At 44.9% G+C, this 24,567-nt stretch overlaps 2 protein-coding genes across 3 annotated transcripts in view; both read right to left on the reverse strand.

Annotated features, from left to right (window-relative positions):
• The window catches only part of fbxo34 (F-box protein 34), a 13,133-nt gene extending 9,190 nt beyond the window's left edge, over positions 1-3,943 (reverse strand). Inside the window, exon 1 of the mRNA XM_062469350.1 lies at positions 3,649-3,943. The gene's annotated coding sequence lies outside the window, so the exon portion shown is untranslated. The remainder of the gene's footprint in view (positions 1-3,648) is intronic.
• Positions 3,944-6,366: 2,423 nt separating this feature from the next.
• On the reverse strand, positions 6,367-9,569 carry lgals3b (lectin, galactoside binding soluble 3b). Of its 2 annotated transcripts, XM_062470168.1 has the most exons (7): positions 9,433-9,569; positions 8,797-8,810; positions 8,368-8,485; positions 8,075-8,337; positions 7,738-7,826; positions 7,109-7,277; positions 6,367-6,787 (listed from the first exon to the last, which is right to left on the reverse strand). In XM_062470168.1, the coding sequence occupies exons 2-7, from the start codon at positions 8,800-8,802 to the stop codon at positions 6,629-6,631; spliced, it is 804 nt and encodes a 267-aa protein (XP_062326152.1). In that variant the 5' UTR covers positions 8,803-8,810; positions 9,433-9,569; the 3' UTR covers positions 6,367-6,628. The 2 variants fall into 2 exon arrangements, with proteins under 2 accessions (XP_062326152.1, XP_062326151.1); XM_062470167.1 differs by having other exon boundaries at positions 8,075-8,485.
• Positions 9,570-24,567: the final 14,998 nt, after the last annotated feature.

The raw sequence follows: 24,567 nt of genomic DNA on the forward strand, positions 1-24,567 counted from the left end.
AATGTGTGTGAGTTACAGAGAGAGAGAGAGACAGAATGTGTGTGAGTTACAGAGAGAGAGAGAGAGAGAGAGAGAGAGAGAGAGAGAGAGAGAGAGAGATTGTGAGAGCAAGAGAGGAGGAGAAGAAAGGCAAGGAGAGAGGAAAAGGGAGGGGAGCAGGGAGAAAGAGGAAGAGGGAGATGTGTGTGTACTACAGAGGACGGAGAGGGTGAGAGAGAGAGAGAGAGAGAGAGAGAGAGAGAGAGAGAGAGAGAGAGAGAGAGAGTGTGAGAGCAAGAGAGGAGAAGAAGGACAAGGAGAGAGAGGAAAAGGGAGAGGGGAAGGGAGAGTGAGAGAGGAAGAGGGAGGTGTGTGTGCAGACAGGGACAGAGAGCACCCCCTGGTACGACCACAATTAGACAGTCTTACTGTAGATCCGAGCTGTGCAGGAAGAGAGAGAGGAGGGAAGAGGATGGCTCAGATCCTACAGCCTTTGTTTGTGTCCCTCTGGGTTCAGCCCAGCAGCCCCTCTGTGATCCTGAAAGCCAGGCCGTGTTACTAGGTCTGCTCACCACAGTCCTAATAATGAGCAACATGTAGGCTACGGTGCGTTCAACGCTTACACTCAAGAATTCGACGTAGTACAGTCCCGGTGAGGTCCTTACTGGTCTCAAGTGACAACTCCCCATGACATGTCCTGTCCAGCACACGGCCAGCCTTAGTCTGTTAAATACAATGATTGAGACTGTCTGCAAGGTGTAGCCTGCACTAAGCCACACCATGCTGATGTAGACCAACCCAAGGGATGTGAAAACAGAACAGACAGTCTGCACCAGCCTAGATAAACACCCAGAGAAAAAGGCAAGACTTTGAGAATAGCCGATAGTGAACATAAGTGTTTGTTATCTAGCACCCCCCTGAAAGTGCTAGGGCAGACCAGGCCGCACTAGGTGCAACAGGAGCCTCAGAGCCAAACAAGGAGGCGTCTGTGTCAGTGTGACAGACAGGCATGAACGGCCTCTTCACTGGCTTGTCTTGTCTCACCCAGAGCTGTCCATACCAAAAACTGGCAATACAGCATAGCTATCTTTATTAAGAACACACACTTTTCGACACACATTCCGAATATGACCTCGTTTCCAGAGAAACCGAATCCCCAGCTTCCGCAGAACAATTGAGGACATTGCAGGGTGGGAACACGAGGTATTCTCTTACCATATTTCTATACTTCCTTATTCTGCTACTTAAGAAAAGACCTAGACCTAGCTAGTCTCAGATCTGGACAGTTCATCTTCTTGTTACTGAACGAGCAAAACCACAATCAGGGTTCACCTCAGTCATATTACTGAGAATCCACAAATGACTCCAGATTAACCAGCGGTTGCTTAGTCAGCCTTAAAGCTGAAAATCGGAACAAGCACAATGCATCACCCAGATGGCTAACCTACACCATACTAGCTCATGCTGGAACTAGACTAGGCCATACAAATATGCAGGTACCATTACATGAAATCCTGTGGGGTGTTTTGTTTTCTATTTAACTTGAAGAATGAGGAAAAGTGAGAAAAAAGAGAGAAAAGGAGACAGCTCCAGATATATTGAGACAGATAGAGGGATATAGACTTGCACGGTTGCTCCACATTCCTGCTGCTACAGCCTTTAGAGATTCCACACAAGTTAAGATGCACTGCTTCTCTTAGCGGGCTGCCGCAGGCTACAGCAGCATGGACTATTAGCGAGCTTGTGGGTGGGTGAGCACGGGTGCGTTTCTGACGAATATGTAAATATATCGTGTCTGTGTTAAAGCGGTTGCATTAAAAAGAGAACTAGCTAGCCTGAGCGCGGGTACATGTGGGTTATTCTTAGCGACTATGACAGGTATGTCGCTTGCCTTGCGGTGGCTGAGGTGTCCGTAGTAGCCTATGTTTGCATGCAGGCCAGTGGGAGACAAGTAGTGCACTATTGAAGTGCTCTCCAGTTCCCTGCCTGTGCCCCACAAACAACAACACATGGTCATACGAGTTCAGGACTGGTTTCATTAAATGACACCTCAACTTGACATCCTCAATCTAGACAGCTGCTATTGGGCACTGCAACAGCCTAGCCTCTCCCTTTACAGGCACGTGTTCTGCTTTGGGAAGGAAGGAGGGGTAGGGGGTCCAGTCTTGTAAGAGAGGAGCCAATGGAGAGCTAGAACTCTCTCGTTGTGTCTATATATGGTGGAGGTAGGTAATCAATAGTTTTGGAATGCCCGACTTGTCAGTCCATCCCATTCGGCTGGCAGCCAGGATCCTTATTATGCTGGCTAGTAGGTGTCAGATTCCCCTCCTCAACAACTTGTGCTCTCTCCCACTTGTACGCACATAGCTCAGTATGCACACTACAAACAGACAGACACAAACAGGCCCCATGCCAGTCTCAGTCCCATGACTGGGGCGAGATGGTGTGTAAGTGTGAGAGAGAGGCAAACAGGACACCCTGAATGACAGAGGTCCACAGAGCAAGTCAAGATATCCTATATCAGCTGCAGCAAACAGCAGCAGGCAGCAAGCCGCCCCTGCACCTGAACAGCATTCTGGAACTACAAAACGGAACTGGAATCACAAGAGACTACGTTCTAGAACCTCGGCAGCTGACTGTTGGCATCTATCTAGTATTGATCCCTTGATAGCTCCTTCCTGTCTGCTCCCTTGAAGACCCCAACCCTACCTTCTCTTGTGTGTACACAATAGAAATATTTACAACAGCATGTCTGTAGTTGATCTCTCTGTTTCTGAGGAAAATGTCAAACATGTCAGCTCTTTATAAAAACAGTTCCTTCACCTGAACCATGCCATAATTGACCAACCAGTCATGTTACACTCCATTTTCGCAACAATTTAATCAAAGACATTGATTCGATCTATAAGCTTGTTTGTTCAGGAAGTGTGTTAAGACCGAGGCAACTATATAGGTAGCTAGCTTTAAGGCCTAATTGATGAGATGCCATGGAGAACTTCAAGTCCTACTCAGCAATGATGCCCTTGGCATGTCTTGGTGCATGCAGAATCCCCCGATGAGACTGAAATGTGACAATGATTGACTTCTTCAACTTTATAGCAGAGCACAATAAAAAATGTAGATAAACACTAGGGAAATAATGTCTGCTTAACGGTCATTCGTAGTGAATTGCTGGCTGGCTACAGCAGTAACGTAACAGCATCAAAGTGCCTGCATTTTTGGCTAAGTTAGCCTGCTAGCTAGCTGGCGCCAGCAAATGCCAAGTTAGATAGCTGCCTATAAGAGTGATCTATCTCCATAGCAAGCAGTTGGCACAGAATAAGCAACGAACTACAGGATTCATGGCTAGTCCATATCCAAACCTTAGTTGTCCGAAAGGGTTAGCTAGATGCCTACCCAGTTAGCTGGCTGCATACTGCTTGAATTCAAACTCAAGTAATGTGGCTACTGTGTAACGCTAGCCTTGGCTACATGACTAGCTCTCGAAGCTAGCAAGTTCTCTAGCTAGCTACTGTTTCCAAGTGTCAATAAAAGTGTACATATCATTTTGACAGGTAGATGCATACAATTATCGATTTCCCATTTTAAATTAAGACACCATACATGCAATAGTATATCTAACATAAAATAGCCAGCAGCATGGTTCAAGACCAGACCAAGCAAACCAACCTGGAGACGAAAACTCGGAAATCACTCAGTTCCCAATCCTCTCGCTTTCTGAGCATTCACACAGGGCAAGGCAGCACAGTCTTGACACATCAGTCTTCGCAATAAATTTGAACATTAGTAGTAGCCAGTTGACACTAAACTAGCTGTGTAAACTTATATATTTAGATTATTCCTTCTGTGCGACCACATTAATGCTACATTTGCGTACTAGCAATCTACAAACCTGTCTGACGGCCACCACTACATCTAGCTAGCTAGGAAAACGACGTCCACTGTGGCTCGCAGCGCGCAGCGCTCTGACGTATTTTAGTTCCAACATCGAGGTGAGCGACGGCAAAAATCTTACACGCACACCCTAAAGTGAGGGGTTGTGCAGTACTTTATCATGCATACTATAAATAATTATTCATTTCTCAGTTATATGAGACAATTGCGTGTAAAGACAGCAATCACCTAAATCGAATCTACTCTAAATAAGTAGATTAGCGATATTGTTTTTCTACACACTAACACCTTTATCAGGACCACACAGCAGGTATGCCAGGTGTAAAAGAGAGAGAATGAATAAATTATTACAACTGTCTTATGTTTCCATTGAGTCTCTAGTAGTCAATTTCCATCATTAAAAATGTATCACTGACCTGACTTTACTGTTGGAAAATACGTTTTTCTTCCTTCCCCACACCAAAACTGGTGTTAGAGAGAACAGGCAGGACCATCTTCAGGAGTGTAACCTTTGCATTTTTTTGATCTCTCTCTTTATGACTTATCATTGAATCATACTGTTAGCTGCTGTTATCAGTGAAAAACATGAGCTTTGAACCTAGAAAGCCAGAAAGACTACACTACACTGCTTAACATGAGGGTGAGACCCACACTGTGGCAGACCAGACAGAGGTTGCTGTGCTTACTGTGCTCTCTCTCTCTCTCTTTCTTGCTCTCGTTCTTGCTCTCTCTACCTCTTGTTCTCTCTCTGTCTCTCTATTCTTCTCTCTTGCTCTCAATCCGAGTTAGTTTATCTCAACCAGGTGAGCCTCCGTGAACTCATTAACTGCACACTCCAGTCTCTTGAACAAGTCTGTCTTTTGTCTGCCTTGCTCTGTGTTGTTGTCATCAAGATAAAGTATCCAGTGGTGATATCTGATGTCCTTTTGTCCTGTACTTTGGTTCAATTTTATCTGGATTATATCCTTTAGCTATAAAAAATAAACAAACAGGATGATATAGAGGAGCAGTTCATAGTTGTCTTTTGCATGTGGGCAGTTATTAGTGGGTAGCGAGTGTACTGTACTTTACAAGGAGACACATTTTGGCTAGTTGATTACGGAGGTATGACTGTCAGAAGTCTCTAGATGTTTCTCATGTGTCTACATGCATCCTGTCAGCTTTACCCCACTGTCAGCTATCCATGACCTCACAACAGTGGAATGGGGCTGTTGGAAATGTATGTGTGTGTGTTGCTTGTGTGTGCATGTTCCTTTTCCACGACAAGATTACATTTACATTTAGATTTAGTCATTTAGCAGACGCTCTTATCCAGAGCGACTTACAGTAAGTACAGGGACATTCTCCCGAGGCAAGTAGGGTGAAGTGCCTTGCCCAAGGACACAACGTCAGTTGGCATGACCGGGAATCGAACTGGCAACGTTCGGATTACTAGCCCGATTCCCTCACCGCTCAGTCACCTGACTCCACTACATCCACTCCAAGATGTAACAGGTGCAAGATTTCGTCTCCATATTTGCATACATTAGCATAGTTGTACATTTTTCACATTGTTTAGAAGGTAAAGCAGGTAAATCTAGTTCAATGAGCTTGAAGTTCAGGATCTACGAGAAACTCACTCAAAAACTCACCTTTCACAGAGCGTACAGTTTACACAATACAACACGTTCCAAAGATATCTGAAGACATTTGGAGCAGGGTCGAGTCTCTCAACTGTGCCCCCTAGTGGAGTATTCAGTGATGGTATTTACTGACAACCAAACGCATTGCAAAGTAGTAAACTAAAAGAGAACATCCAGTGTTGTGCCTGAACGCGTTCATTGAACGAAAGTTCATGAACTCGTTCATAATTTTGGTGAACGCGAACTGAACGTACTGTATTACTGCCTGATGAACGATACTGTGAACGCGTTCATTCTGGTGTCTGTGAACGGCACGTTCACTCTTTTTAATTTCGTTTAATAAGGTGACATATTTCTAGAGACTTCCAGGCAAAAAATCGCTGCGTGTGCTTTCTTCTACTGTCTATGCCTGGCAAGTGTTAGAGCGCCGAAGTTGTGTAGAGGCCGAGAGGGGTATTGCAGACAGATAGAACAAATGAGGGAAGGCTGTCCCTTCAATGCAAATGTTGGATAAGGATTAAAAATTGGATATGAAGATGAAATCTGACACATAGTTTCAGCATTAAACTAATAAAATAATTGCTGTCTGTGATTCTATATGGGCTGTGGAAATAATTCAAAATTATAGCTCGCAACATATTGAAAAAAAGAACTGAACTAGTTCATTTTTTGGAGTTGTGAGCTTAGTTCAAAATTTTGAATTATGAACTATGAACTGAACTAGTTCATTTTAAAATTTGTGAACTATGAACTGAACTAGTTCATGTAGAAAGTGAACTTTCCCAACACTGAGAACATCAATATATACTGTAACTGAAACATTAGATACTGTTTGTTCGATTACATTGTAATGAAAATTACATTACTAAACTTTATCAGATTGTTTATTCGATTTGAATGATGACAAACAATTCCTGATTCATTATTACATCGCTTTTAGTATTACATGATTACTTTCAAACTAAACTGAGAAATAAGAAATAGATGAAAAGTAATGGAAGTTTTCTTGTAAAAACATTTTTGGAAAATAGGAAAAAAAACATTATGACCAGGGATGTAGATTTACATGGGAGCAATAGTTACAAAGCCACATTGGAGTCTGGTTTGTGTGCTGATGCATGTTGGGCCTGGTCTCAGGGTAGCCTCTCGAGCAGCACCGAGGACAAGCTGACGTCGTTGTAGATGCACAGATGGTTGATGGTCTGGAGGTCACGCATACGGTGTTTGAACTCAAACAGGTGGACCTTGTTGACAGCTACTCGGAACTCACTGGCTGTGCACAAGATCTTGAGCTAAGGGAACACACACACACACAAACACACACACCAGCAACACACACACAGACACACACGACTCAAGTTGAAGGATGAAAAGTAACAGTGTAGCAGGGCCTTCGGTGCGTTTGGGGAGTCAGGTGGCTGTGCGGTAAGGGAGTCGGGCTAGTAATCTGAAGGTTACCGGTTCGATTCCCGGCTGTGCCAAATGACATTGTGTCCTTGGGCAAGGCACTTCACCCTACTTGTCTCAGGGGGAATGTCCCTGTACTTACTGTAAGTCGCTCTGGATAAGACCATCTGCTAAATGTAAATGGTTCATGTTTTGTTTGTCCTCACCTCAAATGGCTGTCCCAGAACGAAAGGGAACTGTCTGTGTTCCCTCTCCTCCTTGCCCCAGCTGTTAGCAATGAGGCTGTTCCTGACAATGGTCTTCTTGCCGTGGTCATCAAAGCGAGGGTTCAGGTGCATGGCAATCTCATTTCCTCTTGACAGGTTCAAAGTGAACCTATGAGATGGTCATAACAGTGTTTACTACATGATAGCATTTTTTACATTACATCTTTTTTTTATCCGTTGTCATGGTGAAAATACCATCAGTGGAGGATTAAAGCTAAGACACTATGTCATGCAGGGATCATTTCTCAGCTGTCACAGCAAAGGAGCCCCACTGGTTTGTAATTTAAAGTTAACATCGGCTTGACTATTGAAATCCTCACATTAACTCCTCATTACTTTCAATGATTACGCGCACGGAGACTTTGGAAGTTGCCGTTGTGTGTCGTGTTTTTAAATGACAACAGATTATTCTACATGCAGGAAACCTTCCCAGGACTTACCACAGCACACTAAAGCTACATCTCACACAGAACACAACATTTATAGATCCAAATAATGTTAACACTTTGTCCCTACAGAGATAACACAGAGCTGACAATATGTGTTTTGTGCTGTCTGAGAGAACTGACATTTTGCAGTTGGGGTTGATCCTCCCGTTGATGGTGATGAGCAGCTTGTCGTACAGTCCGTTTGGCAGCATCTGATCATAGGGCACCGTCTGTGACGGGAGGTAGCACAGCAGAGCTTGGAAACAGCACAAGACACCATAACGACAGCTACACACTGAGGTCGTCATTATTGTTACAGATATTCTTTTGAATTAGGGGAAAAAACATTAGTGTGTGTGAGATTGCTCCTAGATTATAAGTTATTTCCTATTTGGAGAGAAAGTTTAAAAAAACGAAATAAGACTTTGTCTATAGGTGAGGGAACATGACAGGCCGTCGTCAATATCCAAAACCTCACCAGAGACTTCTGAGCTGCCATTGGTGGGCCGGGGCTTGGACCTGGGTTTGGACTAGGCCACCCCGGGGCTGTGGGTTGGCTTGGCTGGGCAGGCCACCCGGGCTGAGAGGGTTGCCCAGGTTGGGGCCCAGGCCACTGGGGTTGTTGGGCTGGCTGTCCTGGCCAAGCTGGTTGTCCCGGCTGCCCACCTGGCCATACAGGTGCCCCAGGCTGTCCAGCCTGCCCAGCCTGTCCAGGCCAAGCTGGCTGGTTGGGCTGTTGGCCTGGCCATGCTGGCTGGTTGGGCTGTTGGCCTGGCCATGCTGGCTGGTTGGGCTGTTGGCCTGGCCAAACAGCACCCCCTGCCTGCTGGGTCTGACCTGGCCAGGGACTGTTGGTTGTCATACCATCATCCCCCAATGCATCTGACAGCTGAAAGAGAGAGATGCAGAGAGATAAATACAGAAAGAGAGAGAGAGAGACAAAGAGAGAGAGAGAGACAAAGAGAGAGAGAGAGAGAGAGAGAGAGAGAGAGAGACAGAGAGAGAGAGAGAGAGAGAGAGAGAGAGAGAGAGAGAGAGAGAGAGAGAGAGAGAGAGAGAGAGAGAGAGAGAGAGAGAGAGAGAGAGAGAGAGAGAGAGAGAGAAAGAAAGGTGTGTATGTAGCTCAAAAGTGTTTCCACTTCAGCATTAAACATGCAGTACAGAGATAGTCACAATCAGATTCTAACAGTAATTACTTACATCCATTCTTGTATCTGAAACAGAGAGGCTTGAATTAAAATCGATGCATCAAAAATCAAACAAATACTCATAGCAGGCAAATATATTTAAATGACACTTGGATAATGCTCTCAGTTGGTCTGTTGTTCTAGCTTACTAATTATTTGTAAGTCCATAAGTATCATTGGGTAAATGAGTGCCTGTGGTTGATGATGTATACCCTGAATGGGTGAAGAAAAGCCTGGATTCTTGACTACACAGACTAAAACACTTTACTTCTTAATGTCACAAGTGTAAAAGGAAGGAAGCCTTCCCACAAAATGAAAGCTAATTTGCATTGACAGTCATCCATTTTGTACATCTTTGTCTGCGCTACCACACCCAGACACAAATGTGTCAATTACCATGAAATAGATGCTTGTACAAGCACAGAATGTTTATCGCCAATTCTCCTTTTTGGTGACAATGATAGACCTTGTCTTACTTCTCAGAGGATCTGGCTACTTCCTGGAACAACACCCCCCATCTTTTTACAAGAAGTTGCTGTAACTTTCCATCCACGTTCACCTTCCTATTACTTGTTTCACATCATTTCAACATGAATTAGAACACAGATTAATACACCAAAGTGAAAATAAAATGATATCCAGAACATACCTGTGAACTGAGGTGAGTCACTGTTAGAGAAACTCTGTCCTCAGAATCCAAACAGAAATGTGAGGCTTGTGTGAGAGAGATGTGTGAATGCGCCAGCATATTTATAAACAGCCCCTCCCTGTGCCTGGAGCCCTCAGGGAGAGACACACCCCTAGCTGAAAGAACAGGATTCCTCACCTGTGTGAAAAGCTTTAACAACTTGATACACATCAATGAAGTTCCCTTGTGTATGTTCCTAGACTTGTGCTAATGTGAATGGTTTTAATGTAGAAACATTTCTGGTAAAACAAAAAGTGACATCTGTTTATGTGTGTGTGTGTGTTTGTGTGTGTGTGTGTGTTTGTGTGTGTGTGTGTTTGTGTGTGCCTGTATATTCGGCCTCTCTCCTGTCCTGAAGAACATGTGTTCACCTGCCTCAAGCATTAACCTGACCTGTACATTTGTTTCTATGGAAAGTGGGTGTGGACAGGGAGTCTGACAGACTTTCTAAAACCCTTGTTTGTACAAGACAAACAGAACCCCAACTCAGACAAACATAGTCATCATGGAAACATGGTGTGGTGAGATGTATGTCTGTCAACCTACTGTTCATAGCAACAAACGTACAACTACTTTACCTTACTATGGCAACCGGTAGACATGGAGATAAATTTGTTACTGACAAAACAGCTTGGAAAATAGGCTGATATACGATACAGTATCACACGCCAACAATCAGTGAAGGAAGTGGCTGGGTTGAACCTCTTCTGGAATGTAGGTGTTGCAATATGTAAATGATGTCTGACCAATGACTATATGATGTCTGGAGGTTGCATATCTCGTCATTTCCATAATTATACAAACATATAAACTCATCCAGCAGTAGAGGTACTATGTTTGTCTGTTGTAATCTCAGTAGCCATCTGCTGATGGCTACTGCATGGACAAAGAAGGACAAAGCCCTTCCCTCTCTCTTCTCCCCTCTAAAGAAAGCATTCTTTAGAGCTGAGTCAGGTCATGTGTCATACTGTGAAGCACTAATTTACTGTAAAACTTTCAACTTTTGACAGTGCAAAGGTTCTCCCTGGGAGATATATAGCTATATGGATATATATGATAGATTACAGCCCTGTGTCAACACTGTGGAGAAGTGTCCTGCTGAACGTTTATATTTAGTCATTTAGCAGACGCTCTTATCTAGAGCGACTTACAGTAAGTACAGGGTAATTCCCCCCAAAGCAAGTAGGATGAAGTGCCTTGCCCAAGGACACAACTTAATTTGGTACGGCTCGGAATCGAACTGGCAACCTTAAGATTACTAGCCTGACTCCCTCACCGCTCAGCCATCTGACTCCCTGAACTAGGAGACAAATACAAATTTCTGTGCTTTCTGATTATTTATTATTCAGGTGTCATTTCCTGCCTTGATTTTCTCAGAAACACTGATTAATTCATTCATTCTGAGCCAGTGGCTGGCGATTTCACAAGCTCAGTACACAGTGGTGTGCCTTGTGCCGCTCAATGCAAATGTATTCTAAACACACACAAACACACATTCACACTACAAAATATGCTTAATCCACACTATTATCACTTTATTGCTGTGCTTGACCAAAGCAAGCACCTTCCCATGACACTAAACTATTCATCATATTGGGTTGTAGGAGACAAAAGCACATTGTGTGTCTAACACTGCTGTAAAACGTGGGGATGATTCCCAGTACAAACACTAGGTGGCGCTCTTATCCTTCAATAAACACAAAATAATCTGTCATTTGCTTGACCGTTCATTTCCAAACCAGTTTTCATTTATTGTATATTTGTACTAATTTGCAGCTAAATGTCTACTACTCTATGTTATTTTAGTGTACTGCATTTTAATAAAGTGTTACAGGCTTCTTATAGTCACCTTTGTGCTGTCAAACTGTATATTCAGTTGTTTAATTGTTAACAATTAATCAGGTTCATTTGGTGGCACCTCAAACAAAGATAATTTACATAGTAAAGACAAACAGACAGTCTTATCATTCCTGCATAATGTGAGGTTATGTCATGTACAGCATATTGGAACAATAGACTGAAGACCAGCATTTAATCCCTGGACGTACCAAAAACTCAACCCACAAACCCTAATCCCTCGCTGATGCCCCTATGGGACATGGAAACTGCAGACAGTTAAGCCAAGATAAATATCTCACTAATTGGTCAGTCACCATACATTTACCGTATATGTCTATGCACTATAGATGTACAAACAATCTAGAAATAGATTACATGCTGTGCTTCTAAAGCTCTGCCTTTCAACAACGTAATACTAAGTCAGTGTGTTAGCTCAAGCTAATTCAAACACAACATTGCTTCAGTAGCTCTATTTGCTGTTGGATCTCTGCATGGCCGATCCAACACACACACAGGTTAAAAGGTTCAGGTTATTTCTGTAGTCAAGGGCTGATTCGTGGGGATATATATTTCCTTTGAAGGCAATCAGAATACATGTCAAATCAGAACGTACACAAAGATAGTCTGGAATTAGTCCACCAATGTCTGCCTCTGATAAGTCATCTCAGCGTGCGTGGTCATGGAAACAAGACCAGGATGTAGTTAAAATAACACAGCAGTTGTGACTCTTTTTCAGTTTTTTTTCTTTTCTTTTCTTTCTCTCCGTCTGCCTTTCTCCCGAGGTATATTTTCTCTTCTCTGCAGGCAGCCTGTAACACTCCTAGCTGCACCAGAAGACATTGCATTCCACGATAGAGATCTCCTCTAAACACAAATAATTTCTATGTTATTGGAGTTTCCTCCCTTGGCCTGTCCTATTGAGTTATATTGTTTAGAGCACCAGTGTGGATGTTCTGTTTTTCCGCCCTAGGCCTCTTCGGACATGCTTTTAACAACCGCACACAACAACTGTACACAACAACTATACACAACAACTACACGACAACAATACACAACTACACACAAGACAAGAGGGCAAGAGGACAACAAGCGCTGTCTAATTGTCTGGCGGGATCTCTGAGATATCTCTATCCTCAGGAGGAATTACTAACACAAACAAATCTCCTTCTTCATTTCGCCCCACTCCTCCACCTCCTCCCAGCACGATCCAGGGAGCTCTCTTCATATCTGGGCTGATAAGCATCAGGAGGAGCGGAGCATCCAGAGGACAGAGCAGAACCAGGCAGACAGGGCTGAACAGGCCACGTTACACAGGTCACGTTCGGAGAACCATACAGTACAGTACAAAGGAAAACATCTCAAGGGAGAAATTGTAGTTAGATCCTTTCCCTGATCAATCTGTTCTTCCCAGAGCGCCACGCTGCCAATTTTCAAGGGTGGAACTAGAAGAAACCCAGCCTTCTCCAATTATTATTAAGTGAATCAGCTTAGCGATGCTTGAACAGGAAGATTGTTCAATGCTAGTGGACCAGTGCTCCAATACCAGAATGAATGGCTTGTCAAAGATTAAAGAGCTGTGATTCTGAACATTAAACATTACATGTTCCATCAGAAGGAGGGGTAGTGTGTGTGTGTGTGTGTGTGTGTGTGTGTGTGTGTGTGTGTGTGTGAGTGAGGGTGTGGGGGTGGGGGGTGTGGGGTGTTAAACCAACGTCTGGGCCATTCTACTGCTTGGCTACTTCTCCTCTGGCACAACTATGACTAATGACTACAACAGGCCTGGAGATTTAAAGCTGTGTGCGCATGTGTGTGTGTGTGTGTGTGTGTGTGTGCGTGTATGTGTGTGTGTGTGTGTTTATGCATTATGTAGAGGTTTGGCTTTCATCAAACTACAGATTGCTGCCTGGCTGATGCAGTGACTGCAGACCCAAAACTAACAAATCCCAAGGTCAGCTGGTAGAGTCATCAACCTTTCTCCCTGAGCTGACGGCTGGGCTGGAGGAGCACAGAACTGGATTATTCATTAGCTGTAGCGCCAATATCCCCAAACCAGAGAAACCAGTAGTGTTTTCTTCCATTCGTGCCCTGACTGCATGTAACTGAGTCACGTATTATCTGATGAGGTTGTATTAATCAACCTTACTCGCCAACTCAGCGCCTGGCCAGTTGGCTGAAAGCCATGTCAGGCTGAAGCAGAAGCAATGCATGGGATTGTAACGGTATTCTAGTCTTGTTACAGCACTGAAACGATAGGCCAGCTCTCATAGTCGGTCTGTCCACCAGGACAGACTGTAGATGAACATCATCGTCCCCACAGGGATTTGGGGGAGTGCATCTTTGGAAATAAAAACCTCACCAATATCTCCAACACGCTCTTCCTCCTTTTCCTTCACCTTCTCCACCTCCTCCTTCTCTTTATCCTCTACCTGCTTCTCCGTGAAGTGTTTGACTGTGCTGAGGTGTGCGGGTGTCGTGAGGGAGGCTGAGAGGAACACAGAGGTCTCTGCGCCGCAGGAGCCTAGTGGTCTTCATGATACTGGACATGTCTTTAACAGATGCCTGACCGCACTGTAATACCATGAGCTGCTCACTTCAAAGAAGATCCAACATCACCACATTCAAACCACCGCTTTCAGCTCGACCCTGTCGCCCTCGCTTCGTGTTCTCTCGTTAATCTATCTTCCTTTCCTTCGACTGCTGCATATTCAGGGGTCAGTGAGGTTTCAGTCTTGGAAATAAAGGACCAATAATTAGAAGGAAAGCAATTTCATTTGATTACATGAGGTAGCTTTTTAAATAATTGTCTGAACACTGTCTTCATTCAACAAAGTCCATGGTGCATTTGTGCAATAAAAATCTACAGGCTGCACAAATGCTATAATCAAGGTATGAACCACATCACTTCAAATCCCTCCAGCTCATGAGTAACATGGGATTGGGTGTGTTAATGGTAGCATCACCACTCCCTGGCTGGTGAGCCTGGCTGTTCTCCATGTGAAAGGAGAATGTTTCCACATCGGCGCTCTAACACAGGGACGATAAGCTGTCTGGCTGAAACAATAGACACAATTACTGCAGCAAGATTCACCAACACCAGATTACACTGTGTGTGTGTGTGTGTGTGTGTGTGTGTGTGTGTGTGTGTGTGTGTGTGTGTGTGTGTGTGTGTGTGAATGTGTGTGCCCCCTAAAATGACAATTGAGCAGGCTGGATTAATGTGATCTGGAGCTGGAGGCCTTGATTTAATAGCAACAGCCTCACAAACCTGGGCAGAACCCCCACAGAGCACTTACAATTTAATTAAAACCATCTTAACCTACTGCGACGTGGGTACCAGTGTGCGTGTGTTTGTGCGTGTTTGCGCGTGATCTAGACGCAGACGGCAATTATGATGTCATGTTCCTGGTGTGGCTCCTGCCGGAGCGTTCCCATCCATGTGCAGCGGAGCAGGACATTAGCTGACTGGAGCCATTTCCGTGCTGCCGCAGGCTGCAGGCTAGTAGGAGACACTGAGGCTGAGACAGGGCTGGGCCTCAATCTGGCAGAAGGGGCCTCTTCTCCTTGTCAGCCTCCAGCTGATTGGGCATGAAACTGTGGACGCAACGTTTGGTTTTGGGTAATTGTGTGGCATGACAGAGAGGAAATGATAAGGAGAGAGAAAGGCAGAGACTGAGAGATGAGGGCCAGGTCCCCGCACTGATAAACAGTCAGATGGACTTGTGTGATTGCGGCTGATTGGACTGTCCATCAAAAGACCTGGTCTGTGATTGGCCTGTTGTGTTTCTGTCACATACAGTACAGAAAGTGGAGGGAAGAATGAGAAATGGTGTTAATATTAGGGGGTATGTTTCTTTAGGAGAGGTCTTTTGAAGGTCGAGTGATCAACATAGACTGTTGTGATTGTTCAACAATTATTATTTAGCTTGTTTGGAAACAAACTTTCTGTGTTTTTGCTTTTTAAGCAGCTAAATAGCTGAAGCCCATGACAGAATGGTTAAGAGTCTTATCTTTTATGTAATCAGTAAATCCATAATGGTTATGGCTGTCACTGTGTGTTGCCCTTGTTTGATAAATATTAACACTAAAACCCAGACTCAAATCCCCACAAAGGCAAGATTTTCGGTTTCATAACAGGTGACCACAATGAAGATGCGTGCACACGACAAGATTGCATGGCTCTGCAAGTAAACGGCCATATACGTGTTTGTGCCTGCGTTCTGGTGTGTGTAATTATCTATTCCATACTGGTTCAGCGCGTCTCTCAGAGCACAGCATGACATTTCTCGTCTTAGATCCTATAGTGTTCAATGAACATCAACACCATCGACATCGAATACAAAACCATGTTGGACACCAGGGAAGGGACTGAAGGATCCCCACAATCAGCCATGAAAAAGACCCCCATTGTCTCTGAATGAGGCCTGTCCTAGAAATGAACCCTAATCCCAGGGACAGATAGGGGCGCCCAGTGTGCTCCTGTCACTCCCTGCTCCACTGCTCTGATCTGGGGATTACTGCTCCACGCTGGGCCTGCCCTGGACACCTCTCCTGCACATGGTGACACTGCACTGATGCAATCAGTCTGTGTGGGGGTGTTTTTCCTCACCCAAATCTGCCTTTAGGGGGTCCCACATGGGGGAACTTGGCCCAGAACGTGTGAATCATATTCGGATGTCAACAGGAGGAGGACACAGATGAAGGGGGGGGAGGAGAGAGAGAGAGAGAGAGAGAGAGAGAGAGAGAGAGAGAGAGAGAGAGAAAGAGAGAGAGAGAGAGAGAGAGAAAGAGAAAGAGAGAGAGAGAGAGAGAGAGAGAGAGAGAGAGAGAGAGAGAGAGAGAGAGAGAGAGAGAGAGAGTGAGAGAGAGAGAGAGAGAGAGAGAGAGAGAGAGAGAGAGAGAGAGAGAGAGAGAGAGAGAGAGAGAGAGAGAGAGAGAGAGAGAGAGAGAGAGAGAGAGAGTGAATATGTATGTATGCATCCGTGTAATTTGAGAGTGGGCTTGGTGCCTGCGTTGGTGCCTGTGTTTACCCCACTGTGTGTATTCTCCTTTAAGATGAGGATTTAGGCAAGGTCATTGTTCCTTTAAGCTTAGAATGCATGACTGCACTGACACACACCCTAACCCTCCTCCCACACACATACACACACACATGCATAGACAAACACACACATACATAGACACACACATAGACACACACACACATAAACTCACTCTCATAGATATGCTGAGCAGAGCCTGCCTCTCCACACAATCCATTCATTATGATTACTCTGGACTCATTTACTGGAGCAAAGGCAGAACATAAAACCATGCCTTTAACAGGCTACTGCCCAATGCCTTTAAGAGGGTATTGAACCACAGCCAACTGTTTATTGCTGTGCAGACTCACAGGTCGACACATACAGATTGACTGTAGACATTGCAATCACAACACTTACAAATAATGTATGTACGTGTGTGTGCGCTCGTGTGAGGGTGTTTGTGTGCGTATGTACATGTGTGTGTGTGTCTTGGTTTGTGTCCCTCCTGGCAGTATGCTTGTGCCTGCATTTTTGAGTGTATGTGATTGTGTGTGTGTGTGTGTGCTGTTTATCGTGACAGTCAGCTGCTTTCCACTGATCGGTGACTCCAGCAGCCGTCTGTCTGGAGAGAAGCAGTGTCCATACTTAATGAACACACAGAGGATTCACGATCCCCCACCCAATAACGTTAACTTAATCTAACGCGTCAGATGATTATAGTCACAGTTTACATAGTAACACAGTCTAAAAGCAACCCACATACTGGGCTGCATTAGGTAATTGAATAAAGTATTATATAGATCCATGTTAATTTCCAAGGCTCTGTGCTGTGGGTTGAGCACTGAAATATCTCTCACACACACACACACACACTTAAAAAGCAACAGACTGTTATTGGATAAACCATTGATTAGTGAAGACACAGAAGAGCCACTGGGCTGAATAATCAGCTTGTAGCAGAGAATCAGTTAATAGGTTGATCTATACTGTTTATTTCTGCTGTGGTTAGTTAACCCTGCTAAGGCAGAAGGTCTCAGCTCTGTGTGTAACTGGCTCCAGATAAACCTAACTGAATAATGATCAAGGTACACTGCCTCTGTTGGACTGATGTTAACATTACGGTAAATCACTATTTTATCAGAATCAGAATCAGAAAGGGTTTTAATCGCCATGAAAGTTTGCACAGACAAGGAATTTACTTTGGCAGGAAGGTGCATACATTCAACATATAGGAGTAAATCTTAAATAAATAGACACGTCTAACTATACAAGGTGCAGAGTCTAATTAACTAATACTAACTACTACTAAGGGGACAGGTATGTAAAATAAGCTAAATATAAAGTATAAAATAGCTATAATGTACACTATAAATACAAAAATACTGGTGTGATACACTGAATTCCAGTGTTATTGGTTACTAACTGAGGGCCAACCTTTCCCCAGTGTCATACTAGAGTGACGGGAGTTCAGTTGTTTGTGAGTGAATGTGTGTGCAAGGCAGAGATTTGTCCACCTCCCTATAGTGATGACAGCCGCAGAAAAGGAATGAGTTCATCCATCTCAACACATCTCCACGGTGACAACTCACTGTTAGACCTTTCCTTTCCATTCCTCTCCAGCATACCTCCATTCCATACAGATTTGGAGGTGACTGTCCTTTCACAATTAAGACTGAGGGGGTCTTGGAAGTTGGATCATAAGATTAAACACTTAACCTTATCAACCAGCTCTTTCTTTGGCTGGATTTGGCGGCCATTAGCCAAATGAGAATTCCCCAAAGCTTTGCGTATGAGACTTAGCTTGGGAAGCTAGCTCAGACAGCAGGAGCAGCTGTTGACTGGAGAGTTTGAATATGAGTGGGTTGGAATGTCAACGTTTGAACTAAATCTCAAGAGTTTTGGGGACAACTTCAAACAGTCCTCAGCAGCGGAGGTCAGAATGTGGGGAAAATGAGTTGATAGGAGAATGCTACAGTGTAATCAGGTTAGCCACAGAGACACGCTGTGATTCGATCTTGAGCTCTAGATTCCAGACACACAGAGTGTGTGCGCGTGTTTTTGTTTTAGACTAGCATTGACACCTGGTATTCACTTCTGAAACTATTACAGGACTGGGTTTTACAGCAGAACACTTTATTCAACTCCTGGCCAGTGGCAACTGTATGTACTCCTGTCTGTGACTGTGTGTGTGTTTGTGTGTGTGTTTGTGTGTGTGTGAGAGCGTGTGCCTGTCTGTCAGTCCGCCTGTTTGTCCATAACAACTCAGCTATCCTATAGATAGCGCTGTAATTGATCATAGTAGCAGACTTTGTTCCAAGCGCAGAGTCACCCGTCTAAGTTCCAGGAGGAACTTCAAATCCACCCATCACAGCACAGGGCACCGTCTGTTAACAGTCCCCTTGCTGTCAAACAGGATAGTAAACTCTTATTCACAATAGATACACAGATATTGTTTATTTACAATAGATGCATGGAAAAATCTAGATTTCCACCATGCTGAAGTGTGATATCAACAGGACTTTAGGCTCTATGCTACTCTAGGTCACACAGAAGCACACATTTAAAAATCCACTCTCTGGAGGAGGAGTTCACAGGGATGATTGGTGATTGAATTCTCTCAGGGAAAATTCACTTGATGTCTTGTCCTTAGGGGACAAACAGCCATTCACACTATCATGAGACCAGCAGGCCTGGCCGCCCAGACGGCATTTGTTGTTGTTCCGTGTTGCCAACCTAAGGAGAGCTAGTCATCTGAGACAGCATGAGTTTCTATTCAACTTTACATTGTGTAATCTAATAGAGATAAGGATCCACCAGAGAAGTGGGGTGGTGGGTGGGGGGCGCGGGGCAGGGGGGAGATAAGAGGGAAAGGAAAGAGGAGGGGAATGAGAAGGGAAAGGTTGGGAGAGGAAGGTAATTTATGAAGTGTACAGTATTTCTGCTTGGGTTCACAGTTTTTACCTGATGACGTAAGTGTGCAAGTAACTGCTCTGAGGCACAGATTTCTTGTTCCAAAGCAATTCATGTGCCCCATACACCGCACGACCCCCGAAAAACAGATATGTTAGTAATAAAACATTCTCCCTGAACATAACTTGGTCTGGACCTCATTAACCACCCACAGAGTCTCGTTCATGGCAGCCAAAAACCCCCGAACACTGTCCTAGACATGCACACACCAAAACCCTCTACTACAAACACAACAGTGACCAAACGTGCACACATCATTACTAAACATGCACAGAGCCAATATTTATCCTTCTCTTTCATTGAAGATGATGCAAGATATTGCCGTCTTAATTGCACTAGATCTTTGTTTATGTGGAAATCACAAATGAGCATTTCACCGGCAAGGTAAAGATCCCCTAGTTGTGAGCTCCCACATAAAATGGTAGACCAACCGCCCATGAGTTCTGAGTGTGGTTTAGTGTCCCATCTGAGTCTCTCAAGCCTTTAACCTAAAAAGATCAGATAAGGCCTTTACTTTAACACTACATGTGACTAAGAGATAATAGAAGGGTTAAATATTCTCTCACATTGCCCATTTGGACTTTGTGTATTCAAAAAAGAAACAACAAATGTGTGTGTGTGTGTGTGTGTGTTTGACATATAGTGTTGAACCAATCCTACAAGGGAAGCACTAACAGACATGTTCTGGCTGATGGTTCTGGCTGTTTTAGTTGTTGCTGTTGTCAACTACAGACAGGTAAGAGGCCTCTTAGTCTCACTTCATGCCCCATTTAAGATGCTCTGTTAAACATCTTCATGCTGTCGGCCATCCAATAAATCTAACAGCCCTCACCTCTCTTCACCTCTCTTCTCCTTTCTTCACCTCTCTTCTCCTCTCTTCTCCTCTATTCTCCTCTCTTCACCTCTCTTCTCCTCTCTTCTCCTCTCCTCCTCTCTTCACCTCTCTTCTCTTCTCCTTTCTTCACCTCTCTTCTCCTCTCTTCTCCTCTCTTCTCCTCTCTTCTCCTCTCCTCCTCTCTTCACCTCTCTTCTCTTCTCCTTTCTTCACCTCTCTTCACCTCTCTTCTCCTCTCTTCTCCTCTCTTCTCCTCTCTTCACCTCTCTTCTCCTCTCTTCTCCTCTCCTCTCTTCTCCTCTCTTCTCCTTCCCTCTCCTTTTCTCTCCTCTCCCACCAAAATCCAAACACTGGCAACCATTATCCACAGGAAGAAAATTACTATCGGTCCTTTAGATGGGGGAACACTATATGCTGACAATTCCCCCATCAGAACGAGTCATCTCCTAGCATGGTCCCATCAAACTGTCATTGTGAGCTGGGCTCTCTGGGAAAGCAGCATCTGAGTTCCACATGAGCCATCTGGCTGTCAGGTCCAGCACTCGGGCTCCCAGGGAGCATGCCGGCTCGCCGGTTAGAAGTCAAGTGATTGACAAGCACATTGACTCTGCTCTGCTTCTACAGAGACAATGTCCCTCAGCCGAGACACAATGGGTCATTTGTCTGGAGTTCAACAGCACCACACCACCTCCAGCGGGCTGGCTCTGGAAGGACTGAAAGGAGGAAGCTGTCTCTCTCTGTCAGCCTCCCTGCCTCTGGCTGACTTTCTTTCTGTCTCTCGCTGTCTCTCTTTCTCCAGCGAGGCCCCAGAGGTCTGGCCGGACAATGCAGATGTCGGCCCCCTCTGACTGCAGGATGAGCCCCCGACTGGGAAGGGGGGAGAAAGAGAGACAGAGAGACAGAGAGAGAGATAGAGAGAGAGAGAGCACTGGAGGATGACTGCTCCTTAATGAAAATCAGTTTTCACATCAAACAACTTTTCTCACTGTTTGAAAAATCTGATTTACTGATTTCTGGCTATCAAGGGCTGGGGACGGGTTTGCGGCTCTTACAAAAGAACTCCTTTCATTTGGCTCTCCCTTCTCACAGGCAAATCTAGATCCCAGTATTTCTCGCTAACCATGGACAGATTCCTTCTGAACTAATCTCTAATTTCACACCCACTCCGACAACCGCTAAAGACGGAGACATCTGTAGTTATAACCAGCCCCCTACATGCAGACTCTGACGGGTGATTTCCTGCAGCTGCCCTGGCTGCAAAAACAAATACACCCGTTGATAAAATCTTCACAGATGAATTAGAAGCAGACCTCCTGGTTCCACGTGGAGGGAATCAGAGGAAAGGAATCTCCTGGCTGGATGCATCCTGCTCCCCCCTCCAGAACCCTGTGGGAATGCAGGCCCAGATCCAGACCAGAGACGTTTAATATGGAAGACGTGCAACAATAAGGGGCTTGTTTTCTATTGGTTAACTCTTGATTATGGAGACTCAAATAGTTAAGTATAGCTTTTACCTAGACCGCTAATCAAAGTCACAGTACAGCAGTCCTACTTACAGTATTCATTGGTCCATTTTACAAATAAAATGCATGACATTGCTGTCTAAATCCAATATACAGGGTCATATATGTTTTTAAAATAAATATTATTGAGACTTTCTACATGGAACTATTCAGGACAATCACTGTCGCAGCTCTTCATTTGTGATGTGTTTCACAAGTCTACAGAACAACTGCACAGTGAGACTTGATTGGTAGTGAAGTCTGTGATGTAAGCTGAACATTAGAATGATGTGAGCACAGACGTTCTCGCCAGTTAGAATGGTTTTACGGCCTGTTGTAATCATTGCTAATCATAATCTTTATTATGACTCTCTGTTGCCAGTGTTTCAGAAGAAGACTAAACACTTTCGCTATCACTCAGTGGAACTAATTGTGTGTTTCTCCAGAGACAGGAGAACTTTGTTTCACTTCATTTGAGTTGCCTGCAGAGCACGTGATTGTTTTTTTAATAACCTCATGTTCTTAAGAAGCGACCCAGATATCCACAGGACGTGTATAACTCCCTCTCCTCCTTATGTCTCCGTGCACACTTAGTTACAGCTCAGCCCAGCACACAGCTGGGATCTGAGAGGCTTGGATAGGTGAGAACAAGATGGTGGTCAGTGCAGGTCTCTTCTCTTTGTACCTATCCAGCGCCTGTCAGATCTCAGGTCACAGGTCTTAGGGGGGAGGTGGGGGGCGGGCCTGAGGTAATGTTAGTGGACAGCAGGACTTAAGTCTGGGGGCAGGCCTGAGGTGATGTTAGTGGACAGCAGGACTTAAGTCTGGGGGCAGGCCTGAGGTGATGTTAGTGGACAGCAGGACTTGAGTCTGGCCGTCACACATCATTTGGTTCCATATTGCCCTGCTGCACTCACTTCCCCTCCCAGACATATGTGCAAGCACACACACACACACACACACACATACACATACACAGACCCCAGCTTTATGAGACCTACAGGTTAACAAGGGTGCTGGTGCCAGGTAGTCTACCTGCCAGTCTAGGAGTGAGTGGAGAAGAGAGGAGGGAAAGAAGGGGGGGAGGGAGGGGGGGAGGGAGGGGGGGGAGGGAGGGAATGGGTCTTTAAAGATCTGGTGACTGATAAGACAACATAGAGCTGACCTGTATGTTGAAACCTGCAGAACCACATAGCAGGACTGAAGGTCAGTATAACAAGCACATTCAGGGATCAAACCCTTTGACTCCTGTTTGCCAGCCTCGTGACTACCATTAGACGATGATAATAGCATTTTGACAGTCCAAATACTAACCTGTCAACTCCAGTATTGTTTCCATACCTGCAAGCACACACACACAGAACATAAGGAAGTAAATTAAGCCGCAGAATGAAGACGAAAGATGCTCATTGCGTGAAATATATGAAAGACCACATTTTATAGCCTTCATCATTACATTATGACAATTGCTGCATGTATAGTGAGAGTGAAAAAGTGAGAGAGAAATAAAGAGATAGAAACAAAGAAAGGAAGGGCAGAGAGAGAGAGAGAGAGAGTCGGGACAGAGAGAGAGAGAGTGGGGACAGAGAGAGAGAGAGAGAGAGAGAGAGAGAGAGTGGGGACAGAGAGAGAGAGAGAGAGAGAGAGAGAGAGAGAGAGAGAGAGAGAGAGAGAGAGAGAGAGAGAGAGAGAGAGAGAGAGAGAGAGAGAGAGAGAGAGAGAGAGAGAGAGAGAGAGAGAGTGGGGACAGAGAGAGTGCATTCTTCGGGGAGTTCCGCAGGGCTGAGATGTGGGAGAGAGAGGAGGTGTGGAAGCTAACTGATAGGGGGAATTTGGAAACGCTTGAGTGGAAGTGACACGCCGATATTTCAACACGCTCATGCAGCAGAGCAGGCTGTGCCAGCCAGGGGCGGTTCTACACGGGGGCCTACAGGGGCCAGTGCCCCTGTAAAAATGTCCCTGGCCCCCCCTGTGGCCCCCCTGAGCTGACTGAATAAAAAAATGGGCCTTTTTTGCCCCAGTAAATAAAAAAGTAAGAGAAACATATCAAAGTATTGAGAGAGCTGAGGAGCTGGAAGAGGGAGAGCCAGAGCCGTTTGTATGATTTTAATGTAAAGCAAAATTAAGCAAAAGTATTTAATGTTAAAATATAATTTGTTTCCGTTTTTTAATGTGCCCCTCTGATTACGTAAACACTGCCCCCCCCTTGGCCCCCCCAGTAAAATTTGTCTAGAACCGCCACTGGTGCCAGCTGAGAAGAGGAGAGGGTTGTTCCTCCCAGGTCCCCCTGAACACATGGCACCACCAAGGAACAAGCAAAACAGGCATGCTGTCATGGACTACAACCCTGAGGAAATGTTGTGTCGAGAAATAACTCTTCAGCTTTTTAGAATTTCTTATAAAAAGAGGCACTGACAAACGTGTCTGTATTAATCTTATTGTTCATACCTTTACATTAGGCATTGTAGAACTGAATGACTCAAGAGGATTTATATTTCCGTGGCTGTCGAAAATGACAGACGACAGCCTTCAACTTGTAACAAAGCAGAAGAAAACAGTTGACAGGGAGGAGAGCAGAGGAGAGCAGAGGAGAGGAGAAAGTCTTGATAAAGATCTGAGGTTCTCTCTGCTATGCTCCTGTGATGGCTGAGGTCAAAGCGAGACAGAATGAAGGCAAGAATGTGTGTGGGACGCCGTATCTCCTCAACCAATGACATCATCATCAAAACATTCAAGAGCAATCTGAATTCTCTATACGATGTGTCGGTGACCTGATAAATCGGCGCCCTCTTTCAACTCCATCCGGCACTACCCCAGCCCCACCCCACCCCCACTGCACCCCACCCCAGCTCCATCTCCACCCTACCTCCACTCTACCGCACCCCACCCCCAATCCACCCCAACCCCACCCCCCCACTCCAAACCAGCT

The sequence above is a fragment of the Osmerus eperlanus genome, chromosome 9 (genome assembly GCF_963692335.1).
Source record: "Osmerus eperlanus chromosome 9, fOsmEpe2.1, whole genome shotgun sequence".
Classification (NCBI taxonomy): Eukaryota; Metazoa; Chordata; class Actinopteri; order Osmeriformes; family Osmeridae; genus Osmerus; species Osmerus eperlanus.

What these genes read in the sequence shown, in the direction of transcription:
- lgals3b (XM_062470167.1), bottom strand. An exon ending in TGGCAGCTCAGAAGTCTCTG is followed by an intron (nt 7,827 to 8,074) that starts GTGAGGTTTTGG and finishes CTCCCGTCACAG; the next exon opens with ACGGTGCCCTATGATCAGAT. An exon ending in TTCTGGGACAGCCATTTGAG is followed by an intron (nt 6,788 to 7,108) that starts GTGAGGACAAAC and finishes GTGTTCCCTTAG; the next exon opens with CTCAAGATCTTGTGCACAGC.